At 26.0% G+C, this 15,305-nt stretch overlaps 1 protein-coding gene across 3 annotated transcripts; it reads left to right on the top strand.

The window, feature by feature from the left end:
- Positions 1 to 3,389: 3,389 nt before the first annotated feature.
- On the top strand, positions 3,390 to 13,467 carry LOC111679205 (ELAV-like protein 2). 3 transcript variants are annotated; one of them, XM_046949684.1, is made up of 8 exons: positions 3,390 to 3,658; positions 10,806 to 11,050; positions 11,107 to 11,210; positions 11,283 to 11,436; positions 11,680 to 11,697; positions 11,940 to 12,213; positions 12,631 to 12,808; positions 12,867 to 13,467. In XM_046949684.1, exons 1-8 carry the CDS (start codon positions 3,405 to 3,407, stop codon positions 13,026 to 13,028), a joined length of 1,389 nt encoding a protein of 462 aa, XP_046805640.1. In that variant the 5' UTR covers positions 3,390 to 3,404; the 3' UTR covers positions 13,029 to 13,467. The 3 variants fall into 3 exon arrangements, with proteins under 3 accessions (XP_046805640.1, XP_046805643.1, XP_023296512.1); XM_023440744.2 differs by lacking the exons at positions 3,390 to 3,658; positions 11,680 to 11,697 and adding exons at positions 8,307 to 8,459; positions 10,260 to 10,413 and having other exon boundaries at positions 10,490 to 11,050; XM_046949687.1 differs by lacking the exon at positions 11,680 to 11,697.
- Positions 13,468 to 15,305: the final 1,838 nt, after the last annotated feature.

A 15,305-nucleotide genomic window follows, 5' to 3' on the forward strand; every position in this document is an offset into this window, starting at 1 on the left:
ATGGCAATCTATACTAGAAATTGTTATATTAAACAACAAAAGCAACACCAAATGATTTTATAAATTCCAATTATATTCGAATTTTCATTGGCTTTATTTACTCTTATTAAAAAAGAGAGAAAAACAAGTAACATAATCTTCAACTTTCTTCCTTAAACACTCTTCCTAAAAATATTTTAATATACAAATGTATGTTTGTGTATGCGATAGAACAGTTTTTTTATTAATATATAAGTTTATTAAATTCAAAGACAATTATCAAGCAAGCAATAAGCGATTACATACACATTTTGCTATTTTGAAATGTATTCAAACTTGTAGTTTTTCACCTCTAATCGTAACATCTTCAGTTAAGGCCAGGTATTTAATTATTTAAATCATTTGTAGCTTAAGTTTAAATCGATTTAACCTTTTCTAATTGTTTTTAAGCATGTTAATCTATCAAATCCTATTATTAAATTTGTTTGAGAGTTTTTTATTATAAAATAATATTGAAAATTGTTTTTTATTATTTCTGTTTTATTAATTATTAGTTATGACTTTTCCTTTTCCCATAAAACATTTATTAGTTATTAATTGCTAAATGGTTACATTCTTTTTAGTTTATTATTTTAACTAAAAACCTATTAAAAGAATCACACAAAATAATTATTAAAAAATCATTAAAAAATCTTCAAAAAATTTACATCTTGAGTTTTATTTCCTTTATTTGGTTTTTTATAAGTATAGATTTGAACTGAACTTTAAATTTGAATTGAAATGATGACTCTGTAACCCAAAGAAATACAGTCGCAGTTTGTTGGGCTAACCCGATTTTAGTAAATTTTGCGATTTAATGATGATATTAAAAAGTAATGTCAATTAAACATACTCTTAGTGGCAAAAATATTAAAATAGGTATATTGTATTTTGTTTAGTATTTAATTAAAAATAAACAGCGTCGTAAAGAACAAAAAAAAAATGGGAGTAGAACTAACATTTTCAGCACAAATTGAATATTAAAATTAATTTAATTCATTTTATCTAATATTATTAATATCATATTTTTTACTTTTTATTACAAAACCAGAAAAATATTGTTATGATAGGATTGAGGATTTAATTTGCTCTTATTTGGTCCCTAATAAAAATAATATTAAGGCATCATAAATTAGAACAAGAGCTTGAATATGAAATTGGAAAGGTTTAAAAGAACTTTTTTAAAAATTTTGAACACTTTGATTGTTATGTTAACTCAAAAATAGGAGGATGATTGAAAACAATGGACATGCGAAATAGAGGTGAATAAATAACAGAAATTTTGTAAATGCATCACTGCGCTACATCTGATAATAAGTGTTGCGTTTTAAAACGTGTAAATACAAATCAAGTTTATGGAAAAAAATAAAATCTTAATCCATCTCATTTGTTTAATTTTTTTTAACAATTGCATGTATATTATTTTTGTTAATTTGCTTCTATATTTTTTTCAGATATTATATGTATTTATTAACGATTATTAAATACAAAAGAAATGTTGTAAAACAAAAAAATATTAACTTTAGTCAAACAGTTTTTAGTATTTAATAATTTTTAACTTTTTTCAGTCTTAGATGTTAATAATAATATCTAAATATAAAAAAACTTCATGTGATACACATGCATACATACATTCATGTGTAATTCTTTGTTATTGAAAATTCGCTGGTTTTTCGCAATAGAGTCGTATATCGTATATTACTATGTATGTATATGTAAATATGTTATACAATACATATTGTATAATACAATTCTAAATTAAATAATCAACAGTTTAGTGTTAAAATAACAATTTTACTTTAATTTTGTAAAAACTATATAACTAATATTGAATAATATTTAATGTACATTATATATATTGTACTGAACGAATAAAACAAAACAATTGAATTAGAAAATTAACTATAAAATTGATCAAATCAAATTTAAGAGTAAACAATGATTTCAATATAAACAATTATTTTATACATATGTAAGTGAACAAAAAAATCAAATTTTGAACTTAAATAATAAAAAGAAAACAAAGAAAATGGTGAAATCTCAGACATTTAAATATATATTATTAAAAATGCATATTGTTAAGTGTGTATTAACTTTTTAGGGTAATTGTATTAAAGACGACGAATAGCGGACACATACATATATTTTTATATTACATACTTGATATAAAATAATAAGAAATTAATATAGTAAAAATGATTGGTTAAATTTTTGTTTGTTATAAATTTAAGTCATAATTACAAAAATATAATTCACAATTAGCTTCGAAAATTTTTTAGGACCCTACTATCAATTTCCACCTTTCCCATCCTCCCCCACAGAAGAGATATAACTTATTTTGTACATATTATATATTAATATATAATATATTAAAACACAAAAAACATATAATTCCCATTTAAAAAACTATTATTACATTAAAAATCTACTACCATTAAACAAAATTATTATTAAATCTAACATTTAAGTTTGTAAAAATCAAGACATGACAAGAAGTAATATTTAACAAACAAAAATCAATGATTTACTCGAAAAAATAATGTAGTTGTTTAATCAGAAGAAAAATAAAATTAAAAGAATACCTATATAAATTGTAAAAGAATAAATCCACATTCAAATTGAAAGCTTCGTGAGTAATAAATTTTTGTACTCAATATATTTATGCTAAAATTTTTTTTCCTAAAATGTCACCACAATATTAATCTTCTCTTTTCCAATGTTTTTTATTTCGTTTATTTTTTAATATATAAAACCGACAAAGGCCAAATTATTGATATTACACAGATAATAATTTTGTTTTTATGTTTTTGTGCATAAACTTCTTTTAGTATTTTAGAGTTTCAAATAAATAATCATTTTACTGGTAATTGGTAACGTTTTTGATATTGTGGTGTTTTTTTTTAGTCAAATGTTGGCATCACTACATTTTCAACATTTTGACATCTGTTTTGACGGCGTTATTAAACATATGTTTTTAATATGGCAATGCTCTAAAATACGTTAGCAATTTCACTCATTTTCATAAATACCACTCTTTCGATGAAATAAAGTGATAAAAAAAGGACTAAAATTAATTAGATTGTAAAGTTTGTAAATTTTAAGGAATAAAATGCAATTTTACCGAAAATTCGTTTAAGTCACTAAATAAATAAATTCAAGTGGTTGCGTTATTTGTGAAGGTGTTTTGTATATGTAATTTTAGAATCTCTACTTTTCTTTGCAAAAAAATTGTAATATTTCAGTTTACTGTTCTGCATATTAAGAAGCAGCATAATTATCGATACGAATGTTTTCTTTCCCCCCTATTATAGCTGTTGGCTCCACTGCATTCCGCTTCCTTCGTTCACTTTTCAACAGCGCTTCTTTTTGTGTGATCTTTTCTGGTCATGCATACATTTGAATTGTATAGGTTTCCATTAAGCCCAAAAGCCAAGTCACTTTTAAATATACGGACTGAAGCAACATTACAAGCTGTTGAATACATACCAAATTTGCTATCTACTAAAATTGAAAATTTCTATCACGGAGTACACTTGTGTCCCACCAATATATTGTCAAAGCAGGCCATGGATCATTATGGAAAGAATCAAACCTCCCAACAACGTTATCCGCGTTTTCTTGCCTTAGAAGCTGAAGAATGGTAAGGTAAGTAAAAATTGTATTCCAGACATTCACACAAAACCAACAGTGATATATTAATTTGAGGTTATAGGCACTTATTATACGATGAATGTCCTTTGTTTCGCAATCTTTTTATCACATTACATACCTACATGTGTATGCATGTAAATAATCAACATAATAATTCCTTGAATTTCTACAATTTACTTGTAAACACTAATGTGATGAAGTCAGACAAATAATTATATACATAAATATATATCTATGCACACAGTTTTATTGAGATCGGTCAATATATGTCTATAAATTGCTTAAATATATCGGATCCATGTAATATTAAAGATAAATTCTTTATTATATCACATTTAATGTTGTTAACCGGTGTAGGGTATCATATGGTCTGCCACGCCTGTCTATTCATTATTACTTACATGGGTTATATCCATGATATAACCATAGATTATTGTTTTATTATGGGTTATATCAGAAATAGAATTTTATAATCGATTATGACGTATATAGGCTATATTATTGGAATAAAGAAATTGAATTCAAATAATCGAAATATTAAAACTCTAGAATTACGTTATTTACGACTTTATAAAACAAGATAATTCTATGGCCAAAATGAAAAAGTACATATTTTGCGATATGTAAAACTCGTGTTTCCGCATATTTTTAATCTCTATATTGTGTCAATTTCTTATAAATATCGAAATTTTTAAATGTATTTCATTATATTTTTTTATTGGATTTTAAAACGTTCTATTGAAAAGTACAAAAGAACAATTTATATATTTTTGTCTTTTTACTACAGAATTATTAATTTTACATCATACACAAAACATGATAGATGAAAATAAAACAAAAAATAGTTGAGAAAACCGATCGTTGCTATGATAATAAGTAAAACTTAAATATGTTGATTAGTTTAAACGTTATTTAAAAAATAATAAAATGTCATTAAAAATTTAAAGCCTTTTTTCTTGAAACTACTTTTTTGGATTATGCCAGTCTTGCGATAAATGAGCGATATGAACATTTATATATAACATACATACATAGGTACGATAAAGAGTGTTATTTGCGTTGGTTCTGTTATTTTGCAGACAAAACAGACCAAACAATTTTATATAAACATAGAGTTCAATGGTCTTTTGACACAAATGAAGATGTCAAGTTAAGCACATACAAAGGAGCATACCTATCCAATCTCCAAAACAAATACTTTCATACATGTACATTCATATAAATATGTATACATATGTATATGCATGTCATGAGTGCTTGCGTTTATCCGCACTTTACTACAAGCTGTTGATGATTTTAAGAAACAATGAAATAATAATTCAAGAATTGCGTTAGGTTAAGATTCACATACACTTACGGGTTATGATTTACCCCTAAAATGAAGTTGGGACTTTGACTTGTTACAAGTAGAGATTTTCAATGGAGAAAAGAGAATAAATTCAACCGCCTACCTACCACAATAAAAAATATGTTTGTGTGACTTTTATAAGGGCTGGTGTAGTTCATGTTGCATTTCCTGTAAGTTCTTTCTCTTCGTCACCTGTGTTCTCAACATTCCTCTCCCTGAGGATATTTTTCTATGTCTAAACGTACATATGTATGAATGTTTAAATGGAATATCAAAATATTGTTCATATTTTTCAAAATTTAAGCTTAGAAAATCATAAATAGGCATAGCAAATCTAGAAACTGTATTTTCCATCACATTATACAATGATTAATGGTTTATGTATTAATTTTATTCATATATATAAAAAAACAGAAAATAAATATTAATACGTTTTTGCCGATTGTTTGTACGTTGTTAAACTTAAAGTTAAGCTAACTAACTACATATTTTTACTACACACTTATTAATAGTTTTTGCATAAGGCGGTATGTATTTATATTTATTTATATTTAATTTCAAACAGAAATTATGATTATTATCTAAAAATACTTTTATGATTTTAATTTGGCTATAAATTAGCAATTTTACAAAAATATTTTTTGTAATTTTTTAATAATTTTAACAAATTTTTATTAAGATATCCATCTCTTGGCATTTTTTATTTTAACATTTTGCTCTCAAATTACCGTATACATTATCTTCCCCATAAATGTGTATGGCCCAGTGAAAAAAAAAGAAAAAGTTTCCGTATATTATGTTATATTTGTTTTGAAATCCTTTTTGTACAGAACCGTGAGGGACAAAATATTGCAGCTTTTGTAAAAATGCAATCATTTAGTTCTTGCACTCTTCAGCAGCAAGTTGTGTTTTTTCAATTCTCTACGTATTTCATCAAATACACTTAGATTTTCTGACACCAAAAATTTATACATATATTGAATATGAGTTTATGAGTTAATATTCTAATGGATCAAAAAAAAATAAAAATTATATGAAGAATAAAATAAAAGTTAATATTGAAATAGTTTAAAGTGAAGAAATAATTTTTGAAAAAGGTGAAAAACATTTAATAAAATTAAAACAAGTGAAACTTAACTTGCATTGAAAGAAATCCAATATTTTTATGTTTTAATATAATAAATATATATCAAAGTTCTGAGTTCGACAACAACAATAAAAACCTAATTATATTGAAATAAAAATTATGGTTATTTATATGTATAATAACTTACATATGTATGTACGTATGAATGTAGATAGGAATATTTTTGTATTATAATTTGCCCACACCCATATTTTTTAGTTAGAAAAATGCATGTAGTAAAATTGTTTTATATTAATTTGTAGTTTATTGTATACATATCCTATAGTAGTTTCCTAGATTCCTACATCTTAATTTTTACATCCTATTCTTCTTTTAATCCTATTTTTTGTATGTATGTGTATATTTTTTTACATATGCATATACATGTCTGTATGTATATAATTGTGTATGTAATTGTATATATACATATATGCATCAACACCATTCACTGACTATAATTACAAAATGCTGCATCTCTTTTCTGTTTCCTGGCCTCTTTTCGTTTAAACAATATTGCTTAAGCAGTAGCATCCTTATTGAACGCCCCCACATACAATTTACACTGTATACACATACATACATACATACATACATACATACATACATACATACATACATACATACATACATACATACATACATACATACATACATACATACATACATACATACATACATATAATCTATAGCACCATCATCTTCATTGCAAAGTTTGTTGTACTATTTCTCTATCAGAAATTGCAGTATTTTCATTCTTGAATTGTAAACGAATATAAATAAACAAATAATACAAAAGCCGCTCTACATTTGAAGAAGATAAATAGAAAATAAATGAAAACTGGCCCGCTTTGCTCTTTTCATCCACCCCAGTTGCCTATATTTTTGAAGCATACTTTTAGGTTAGTTATATTTTTAATCTCTTTGTTATTTATATGGATATATATATTGTATTCCGGAGCATACATTTAGGTTTCTCTTTCGTCTAAAATATGCTGCGGAAGAGTTTAATTTGCATTGCAATACTGTCACGTTCTCCTAAATTATACTCAATGTGCTCAAGTAGTGGTGTTTAGTTTTATTTTTTCTTTTCTTTTTGTTGCAATTTCTTTATCAACTATTTGTATTTGTTACATATATTTCTCTTTTTCATATGAAAACGTTACATTGCGGTCTTTTATGGATTTTTGTAGATTTTTTTATTTTCAGCCGCACCCTAAATTGTTTACCAATCTTTGAATTTTATGTGATTATTTCTGCAACTAGAGTAAATTGCAATTTTTCTCTCTGTTTTGTGTACGTTTCTGCAAGGTGTGTCTATTAAAATTCTTAAATGATAACAGTTTTATGGTACTAAGGTTTTATGAATGAAAATTTTTTATGTAGATTATGAAACCAAATTTTCTATTTTGTTTACATACAATTAACTAGCTTAGGAAAAGTCTGACTTCTTGATTAAACAAATTAATTTATAACATGTTAGATCCTGTTTAGTTTTTTAGAAAACTAATACTAACGGAATCTAAATTTGAAAACAATAGGATAAAGAGAACTTTTACAACAAAGATCGATGATGCACATCCAATCCGCTAATTTAATTTAGTAACATTAAACATCAACCGGTAGTTTAAAATGAATCTTGTGGTATGCTTAAAAAGATCAATAAGCCGTTAAAAAAGATTTTTCATTAAATGCAAAAGGTTGAAAAACCTCTTAAGAAGCGAATTTATTAACGAATATTTAAATATTTGAGTTAATTTCATTTGTATTTTTTATACTTCGTTGTGGCTTATATTCACGCGGGTTAAAACGCCTTTGGCGGCTTTTACTAAAACAATCTATTCTTTATTTGTAGGGAAACATTCGAATATTTTGCGATTGGCTTCGTTGCTTCGCACCGCGAAATTATTTCCTAATATGTACGAAATTGTACGAAATATTTTAGTTTAATGCGTAATGAAAATTTTGCATACATTTTCGGGTTACTTTAATATCATGTATGAATTGAGATATTCCTTGTGTGGTGAATTCTATATATTTTTTCTCTGCGTAATACACCACACTTTTCTAATTTCTCTTTATTTTGGTAGACATTTTCTGTCGGTCATTATTTGTGGTTTTCGTGCATTTTATCGTAAAATATAATTTAGTTTATTTCGGTTCTGTTGAGTTGAAGAAACGTCTTCAGTTTTTCATTTTCGGCTTTACGTTTGATTTTATTTTTGTTTCGTTTATTTCATTTTAATTCTGAGTTTTTATTAATTTTCCAAAAAAAAAACGTTACAAATTTTATTTGGTTCAATTTTTGTTATCTAAAAAGTAATGCTATAAAATTTTTTTGATGAATATTTTTTTTAATATTTACTTTCCTCTATATTTTCATTAATTGAAACGTTTAAAATAAATAGTGGTTTCGTAATCAAATTCTTGCAAAAATAAGATTAATAACGTAATTAACAAATTAATTAATAACGCCAAAAAATTTATATATTCACATTTTATTAGAAATGTTCAATTAGATCTATAAAATGAATTAATCTTAAATGAAGTGAAAATATTTTTTTTTAGTTACTATTATATTTCTAACCTCAATTAAAAAAAATAGAAAAAATTTTCAAAATGTTGGTTCCATTTTGGAAAGTTGTAGTATCATAAAAATTTTAAGTATTGTACCATATGGTTTATTTGTAAAAAAGTACAAAATGTTTTCTTAAAACAGCTAAAATTAAATTGTTTGCCTTGTTAGATTTTTCATATAAACTGTACAATTTTGTTTCCACTCAAACTAAATTATTTTTTTTTTCTATTTTTTAAATAAATTTATGTATGTACGTGTATTTATTTTTATGAAAATCATAAATCAGCTGCTTGTAATAATGAAAATGTGCATCTATAAAAAATAAAATCATAATATAATATTTTCTTTAATGTTGTTTTTAAAATAACGCATGCGCCTTAATGTTTACTACATGAAATTTCCATCAGCACTTCTTTATACATGTGTAAAATTCTTTTGAATATTTCTAAAAATATTTTAATATACATATGTATGTGTGCACATTCTACATACATTTGTACGTAAATTCTCCTGCATTTTTTCGTATTGCTTATGAACAAAATCGCATATTATCACATCACGATGTAGTCTTGTCATAAAAAATAATATAAATATTGAACTATAAACTATTTCTTTAATGATTTAATTATGTTTAAATGTAACTTTTTTCTCATTGCCAATCAATTGTGTAATAAAGTTAGATGAATCGTTTTAACAAATTTATTACAATCAGGTTTGAATTGTTCGATATCTTATTGATCCTTTGTACTTCAACTTTTCAATGAACTTAAATCTAACTAGTATGAACCATTCTACTGTAAAATATCAAGAGTAGATTTGACGATATCCAAAATTTTAATAAAAAATAAACATTTCAAAAAATATTCTCGCATTGAAAGAGCGATTAAAAATTATAAGATTTAAATTTTCATTAAAACTTTCTTGTTTTCTTTTTGAAACAGTTGCCAGCGCAAGGCAACAATAATAAAAATTGTGTGCTTACGATGGCACACGCGATATTTTTTAAACAAATTTTCGCTTTATTGTTGTCTTGTGCAGGCCTTTATTACATACATACAAGATATGTATTTCTACGGAAATACAATGGTACTGAATTCCAAGTTTCATCTAAATTATAAATTACTTTTAGAGATATATTTGATATTTAAAAAATTCAATGGGTATATAAATTGATGTTCATATTAAAATTTAACCAGCCAATTATTACTTTAACCTTTAAGATAGAGCAGACAACTTGTTGAACTTTTATATGGCTTCAATACTCACCTATTTCTTATTTACCTACCTATGCATGTACATTTGCATTTGTGGTGTTATACCTATTTGTAGCAACTTATGACACTTAATAAGAACTTAAATAAAACAAGAAAATGAGGAAAAGTGACAATAATGATAAAAAACCTAGCAATGACCTCAATTTAAATTTACACACACGGTTTATTGGAAACCAATTATCCCTTTTTAGAATAAGAAACATTTAATTTAATACAAACATATGTACATAATTATCTAATATTTAAATTTTTTCTTTTTCATTGCAGTAGTTTTTTGTAACAAATTGTGATCGATTTTCCTTTAAAAAAAGAAAAATCAAACAAACTTTTCCATATTGCTTCTGTTAAAAGTAAAACAGTAAACAATTCTTTTACAAGAAGTATCAACAGTTGCTTTAAAGGGACTTCAAATCTGGGAAAGGTATTTGCATTAAAAATATGTTTGTTTAGAAAAACATTCTGTATAATTTTCGTTATTATTTTCTGTTTAATTACAGCTCATTTTATTTTAAAAATTTTTGTATATCAATATTTATATAAAGAAAATAGAAATATAACACGAAAGTAAACAGACAGTATTATATTTGAATTAATTTTTTTATTAAGTGTTTTAAAATCCTAAAAGTAAATTATTATTTCTGTTAATAGAACTTAACGGCAATCGACTATTTTTTAGTAAATTGTGTTATTTTACCCTTAAACTGCAGTTAGTTAGTTTTGAATTTGTTTGACACTTTAAATCAATTTCAAAATATTTGTTTTTACAATTTCTCTTAATTTAACAACAATTAATTTCTAAATGATGACTACCAGCTCATCCACGGGCAACACTATGGTTGAGGGTCAACAACAACAAAATGGAGGAGCTGCTACCGCTCAAAATACACAAAATAACAATAATACCAATGTGAACAACAACAACAACAATGATAATGACCCGAAAACCAATTTAATTGTAAATTACTTGCCACAAACCATGTCTCAAGAGGACATTCGTGCTCTCTTTGTTACCTTTGGAGAAGTTGAATCTTGTAAATTAATTAGAGACAAAGTAACAGGTTTGTAATTATCTCAATCAATTCGACATACTTTGAATATTCTTATCATGCTCTAGGCCAAAGTCTTGGTTATGGTTTTGTCAACTATGTGAAACAGGAAGATGCTGAAAAGGCCATCAGCTCTCTAAACGGATTACGTTTGCAAAATAAGACGATTAAGGCAAGTAAACCAAAATAAAATGTCGACATTATGGCCCTATAATGAATATAATTTTATATCCCAAATTTTTAGGTCTCTATAGCCCGTCCTAGTTCTGAATCGATAAAAGGTGCTAATTTATATGTATCTGGTCTTCCCAAAAACATGACACAACCAGATTTAGAGCAATTATTTAGTCCATATGGAAAAATAATTACCTCAAGAATATTATGTGACAATATAACGGGTGAGTTATAGTAATTCTATTACAAATATTAATTTCTTTTAATAAAATTCAGTTCATTATTGCTGAAATGAAAGTTGTAAATATATGTATGTACAATTTCAACTATATGAACAATTTAAATATATTTCCTCTTAAAGACATTTAAAATACCAAAACATAATTCTTATTTTTGTAAATATTATTTTCATAAATTAATTTATTTTTTATTTATTTTATTTACACAAAACCTTATGTTCCGTTAAGCCGGACCTATTGATCAGGGTATGTTTTATTGTTTTAATTTATTAATAATTATTTCTTTACTTTCACAATCATACATTACTTTCGAAACTCTTCTTTGTCAAATTAACTATTAAGGCAAAAAAGTCTTACATTAATACCAATTATGTCATTTATCCATTTATTAGTAACATGAAATATTTATTCGTACCGCATTGCACACAGTCATACTAGTGTAATAAATACGCACAGTTCAGTTAAGATATTCTTATTTATGATTTTAGGTCTTTCAAAGGGTGTTGGTTTTATACGTTTCGACCAACGACATGAAGCAGATCAAGCTATTAAAGCTTTAAACGGTACTATACCCAAAAATGCCACCGAACCTATTGTGGTCAAGTTTGCTAATAATCCAAGTAACAATAAAGCCTTTCAACCACTTACGGCTTATTTGACCCCACAAAATCCCAGAACTCGTGGATTTCCAACGGGTGCAGCAGGAGCCGCTGCAGCAGCCGCAGCAGCTGCTATACATCCAACAGCGGCCGGAAGATATAGGTAATATATAGAGTTGAAATATATTTTTAGATCATTGCTAACTATACTTTCTGGGTAAAGTATATGGTTTAGCTAAAGTACATTTTAAGCTATATCCATTTATAAGTGTAATTTCATATATGGTTTAGCTAAAGTACTTTTTAAGCTACATATATCCATTTTTGAGTGTACTTTCATATATTTGACAACCAATTTTTCTGAATAATTTCTCTTTGTAAAAGCGCAAGAGTATAAATCCAAGTACATTCATTAAATTTTCTTTAATTCAAAATCGGCGTCTTAGCGTTGTACATATGTATGTTGTAAAGTTTTTATTTTTTCCGAATACATACTTGTAATAGAAAATATGGTTAATTAGACAATCACATATGGAAATATATATCTAAAAAAATGTTTTGAAATCAATTGATATTTCAGTTCCGTCATTTCCCGATATTCGCCGTTAACTGGTGATATTTTGGCAAATACCATGTTGCCGGGTAATCCTATCAATGGCTCTGGTTGGTGTATTTTCGTCTATAATTTGGCACAAGAAACCGAAGAAAATGTTTTATGGCAATTGTTCGGACCTTTCGGAGCAGTACAATCTGTTAAGGTAAGGAAAAATTTGAAAAAGTGATGAATATTACTTAAAATATGATTAATCTTTTTAGGTCATACGCGATTTGCAAACAAACAAATGTAAGGGTTTCGGTTTTGTAACCATGACAAATTATGAGGAAGCTGTTCTAGCCATACAATCATTGAATGGTTATACATTGGGTAATCGTGTATTACAAGTTAGTTTTAAGACAAATAAAACTAAACAAACGTAATTATTAACAAAATTGACTGCTGTTGTTACCCACACTACCACTACATTGGCATCAACATTTAATAAAACACTAAATAATAAATTAAATTTGACAAATTCCTCAACCACTAACCTGACCACCGCAAAAAGTAATGATTTGAAAACAGCCTCTACAACCACCACAACGACTGTAGCAAATTCTTCTTTGACAAACACTTCGTCGACGATCACAACTACTTCTACTACCCAATCAAATACTACTACATCCAACACGTCCTCTACGGCAATTATAAGCTCGAAATATTCCTTAATTAATAATCACAATAGTAACAATAACAACAACAGCAATCAATATCAGCAGCTACAACAACAGAATAAAAAAACCAAAACTACAACAACTATTATACAACAATCACAACAAAGACAACACCAAGAACAGCAACAATCATTGATACAACAACGTTCAAATAATTTAATTAATTCCTCACTTTCCTCCAACACAAATAATTTCACGTCTAATCCGCATTCTTCCACAATGATTAAAACGGCGTCAAAATTTGTCTACAATAAACCCCAAAATCATTATGAATTACTTCAACAACGTTTGCACATGCAACAAGAATTTGCTCAACTTTTAACAAGTTTAGCCCAACAACATCAACAACCCTTTTCGGCAGCGTCAGCATCATCACAAGCCGCTGCAGCAGCCGCTTTCAACAACCCTTCATTGGGTGCATCCACTTCAGCCGCCGCTGCTGCTGCTGCGGCAGCCGCCACTACAAATGCAGCTAAAAATTCTTTATCATCGTTTTTACCATTTTCAAATTGGTTTTTCTAATTTTTGTTTTTATACATACTATATGTATGACTATAGTACCTATATACATACATATGTATGTATATTTTGCAAATAAGGGTTTGCAATCCCACGTTAAATTATACATTAGATAATTTTTCCGTGCACACAGAAACAAATTTTCAAGTTGACTACATAAATTCAATTACTTACAAAAGAATATAAATAACCAACGTTTTTAGTGGTCGAATTTTGATGGTGGATTTAAATTAAGTAAGAAATTTAAAAAAGGACCAATCATTGCCCTCGAGTAAACCCTTTTTAAAGAATTTTATAAATATTTCTTTAAATCTTATAATGTTGATTAAAATTCGTCACTCCTTTGGAAATTTCTATTATAAATTTTATAGCTTTCATATGGTTTTGAATTTAATTTATGTTTATCTTTTAAACTTTTAAATATATTTCATATGAAAATAATTATTATTGCTCAAACAATACATTTTGTAGAATAATTGTGAACAAACAGAAATTATTGTGTAACTAAAAGAAGATAAAACACTATTTAGGAATTAATAGCTATGTATACGTACACATATACACTATATACAAAAATATTAAAAGATAAATTTACTCATACAATTTTTATAAAATATGGTAAAACTTTGAAACTCTATTTTTGGTTTAATTTGAATAATTTCAATGATTGTACAGATCAGCATTATTTGTTTTGTTCATAAACAAAGAAAAAACAATTTTATTTTTCGTTTTGTTTTTTTGACAAAGATATTATGTACTTTATTTTTAATTTATGTATCGAATCTACTGCTTTAATATTGTGTTATTTCGGAACAAACAAGTCGAAGAAAAATCAACATCATTGTGTTTAAGTATAAAAATTATTAAAAGAGGATATAAATCAAACTATAAATATACAAAAATTTCTAATTTTAAGTAAATCAAATTGTTTTGTATGATTTCGTTTATCACTTTTGTTTGTGTGAATTTAATTTTAATTTAAGTTATTTTTACTATTCAATTGTTTTGTTTGTTCTTTCGTTGTACCTTATTATAGTGAACATTATTTTAATTTTTATCTTATTGCGTTTCTTTTTAATCAAATTTAATAATAATTAATAATTGTAGTTTTAAGTTTCAAATTGATTTTAAAAACGAAATTTGTTCTTGTTGATTTGCTGTTTCCTTTTTGTTATATCGTTTTTTTCTTTCTTAAATTTTAAGTTTTCAAGTTTCTTTTATAAAATAAACTTAATAAAATTTTTTTAAACAAGCATTATTGTTTTAATTAATAATAGAACTTCAGATAAGTTTTTTTAATAAAACACTAACAGTATATTCTGCATGCTTATGCAGGAAACTTTACTACAAACACTTAAAACTACACTAAAATAATTCTAAAGAAAGAAGCTATAATTTAAATGTTTTGCTAATACTTGTAACACATTTTTAAATCTTTCAAAGGTTTGCAATTTTTTTATAAAC

This window comes from Lucilia cuprina, chromosome 2, assembly GCF_022045245.1.
Source record: "Lucilia cuprina isolate Lc7/37 chromosome 2, ASM2204524v1, whole genome shotgun sequence".
Lineage (NCBI taxonomy): Eukaryota > Metazoa > Arthropoda > Insecta > Diptera > Calliphoridae > Lucilia > Lucilia cuprina.

Excerpts from the sequence above, each read along its gene's own strand:
- LOC111679205 (XM_046949684.1), top strand. The coding sequence starts at position 3,405 with ATGCATACATTTGAATTGTATAGGTTTCCATTAAGCCCAAAAGCCAAG. Across the intron at positions 12,214-12,630 it reads ACAGCGGCCGGAAGATATAG|TTCCGTCATTTCCCGATATT; the intron begins GTAATATATAGA and ends TTGATATTTCAG. Across the intron at positions 12,809-12,866 it reads GAGCAGTACAATCTGTTAAG|GTCATACGCGATTTGCAAAC; the intron begins GTAAGGAAAAAT and ends TAATCTTTTTAG.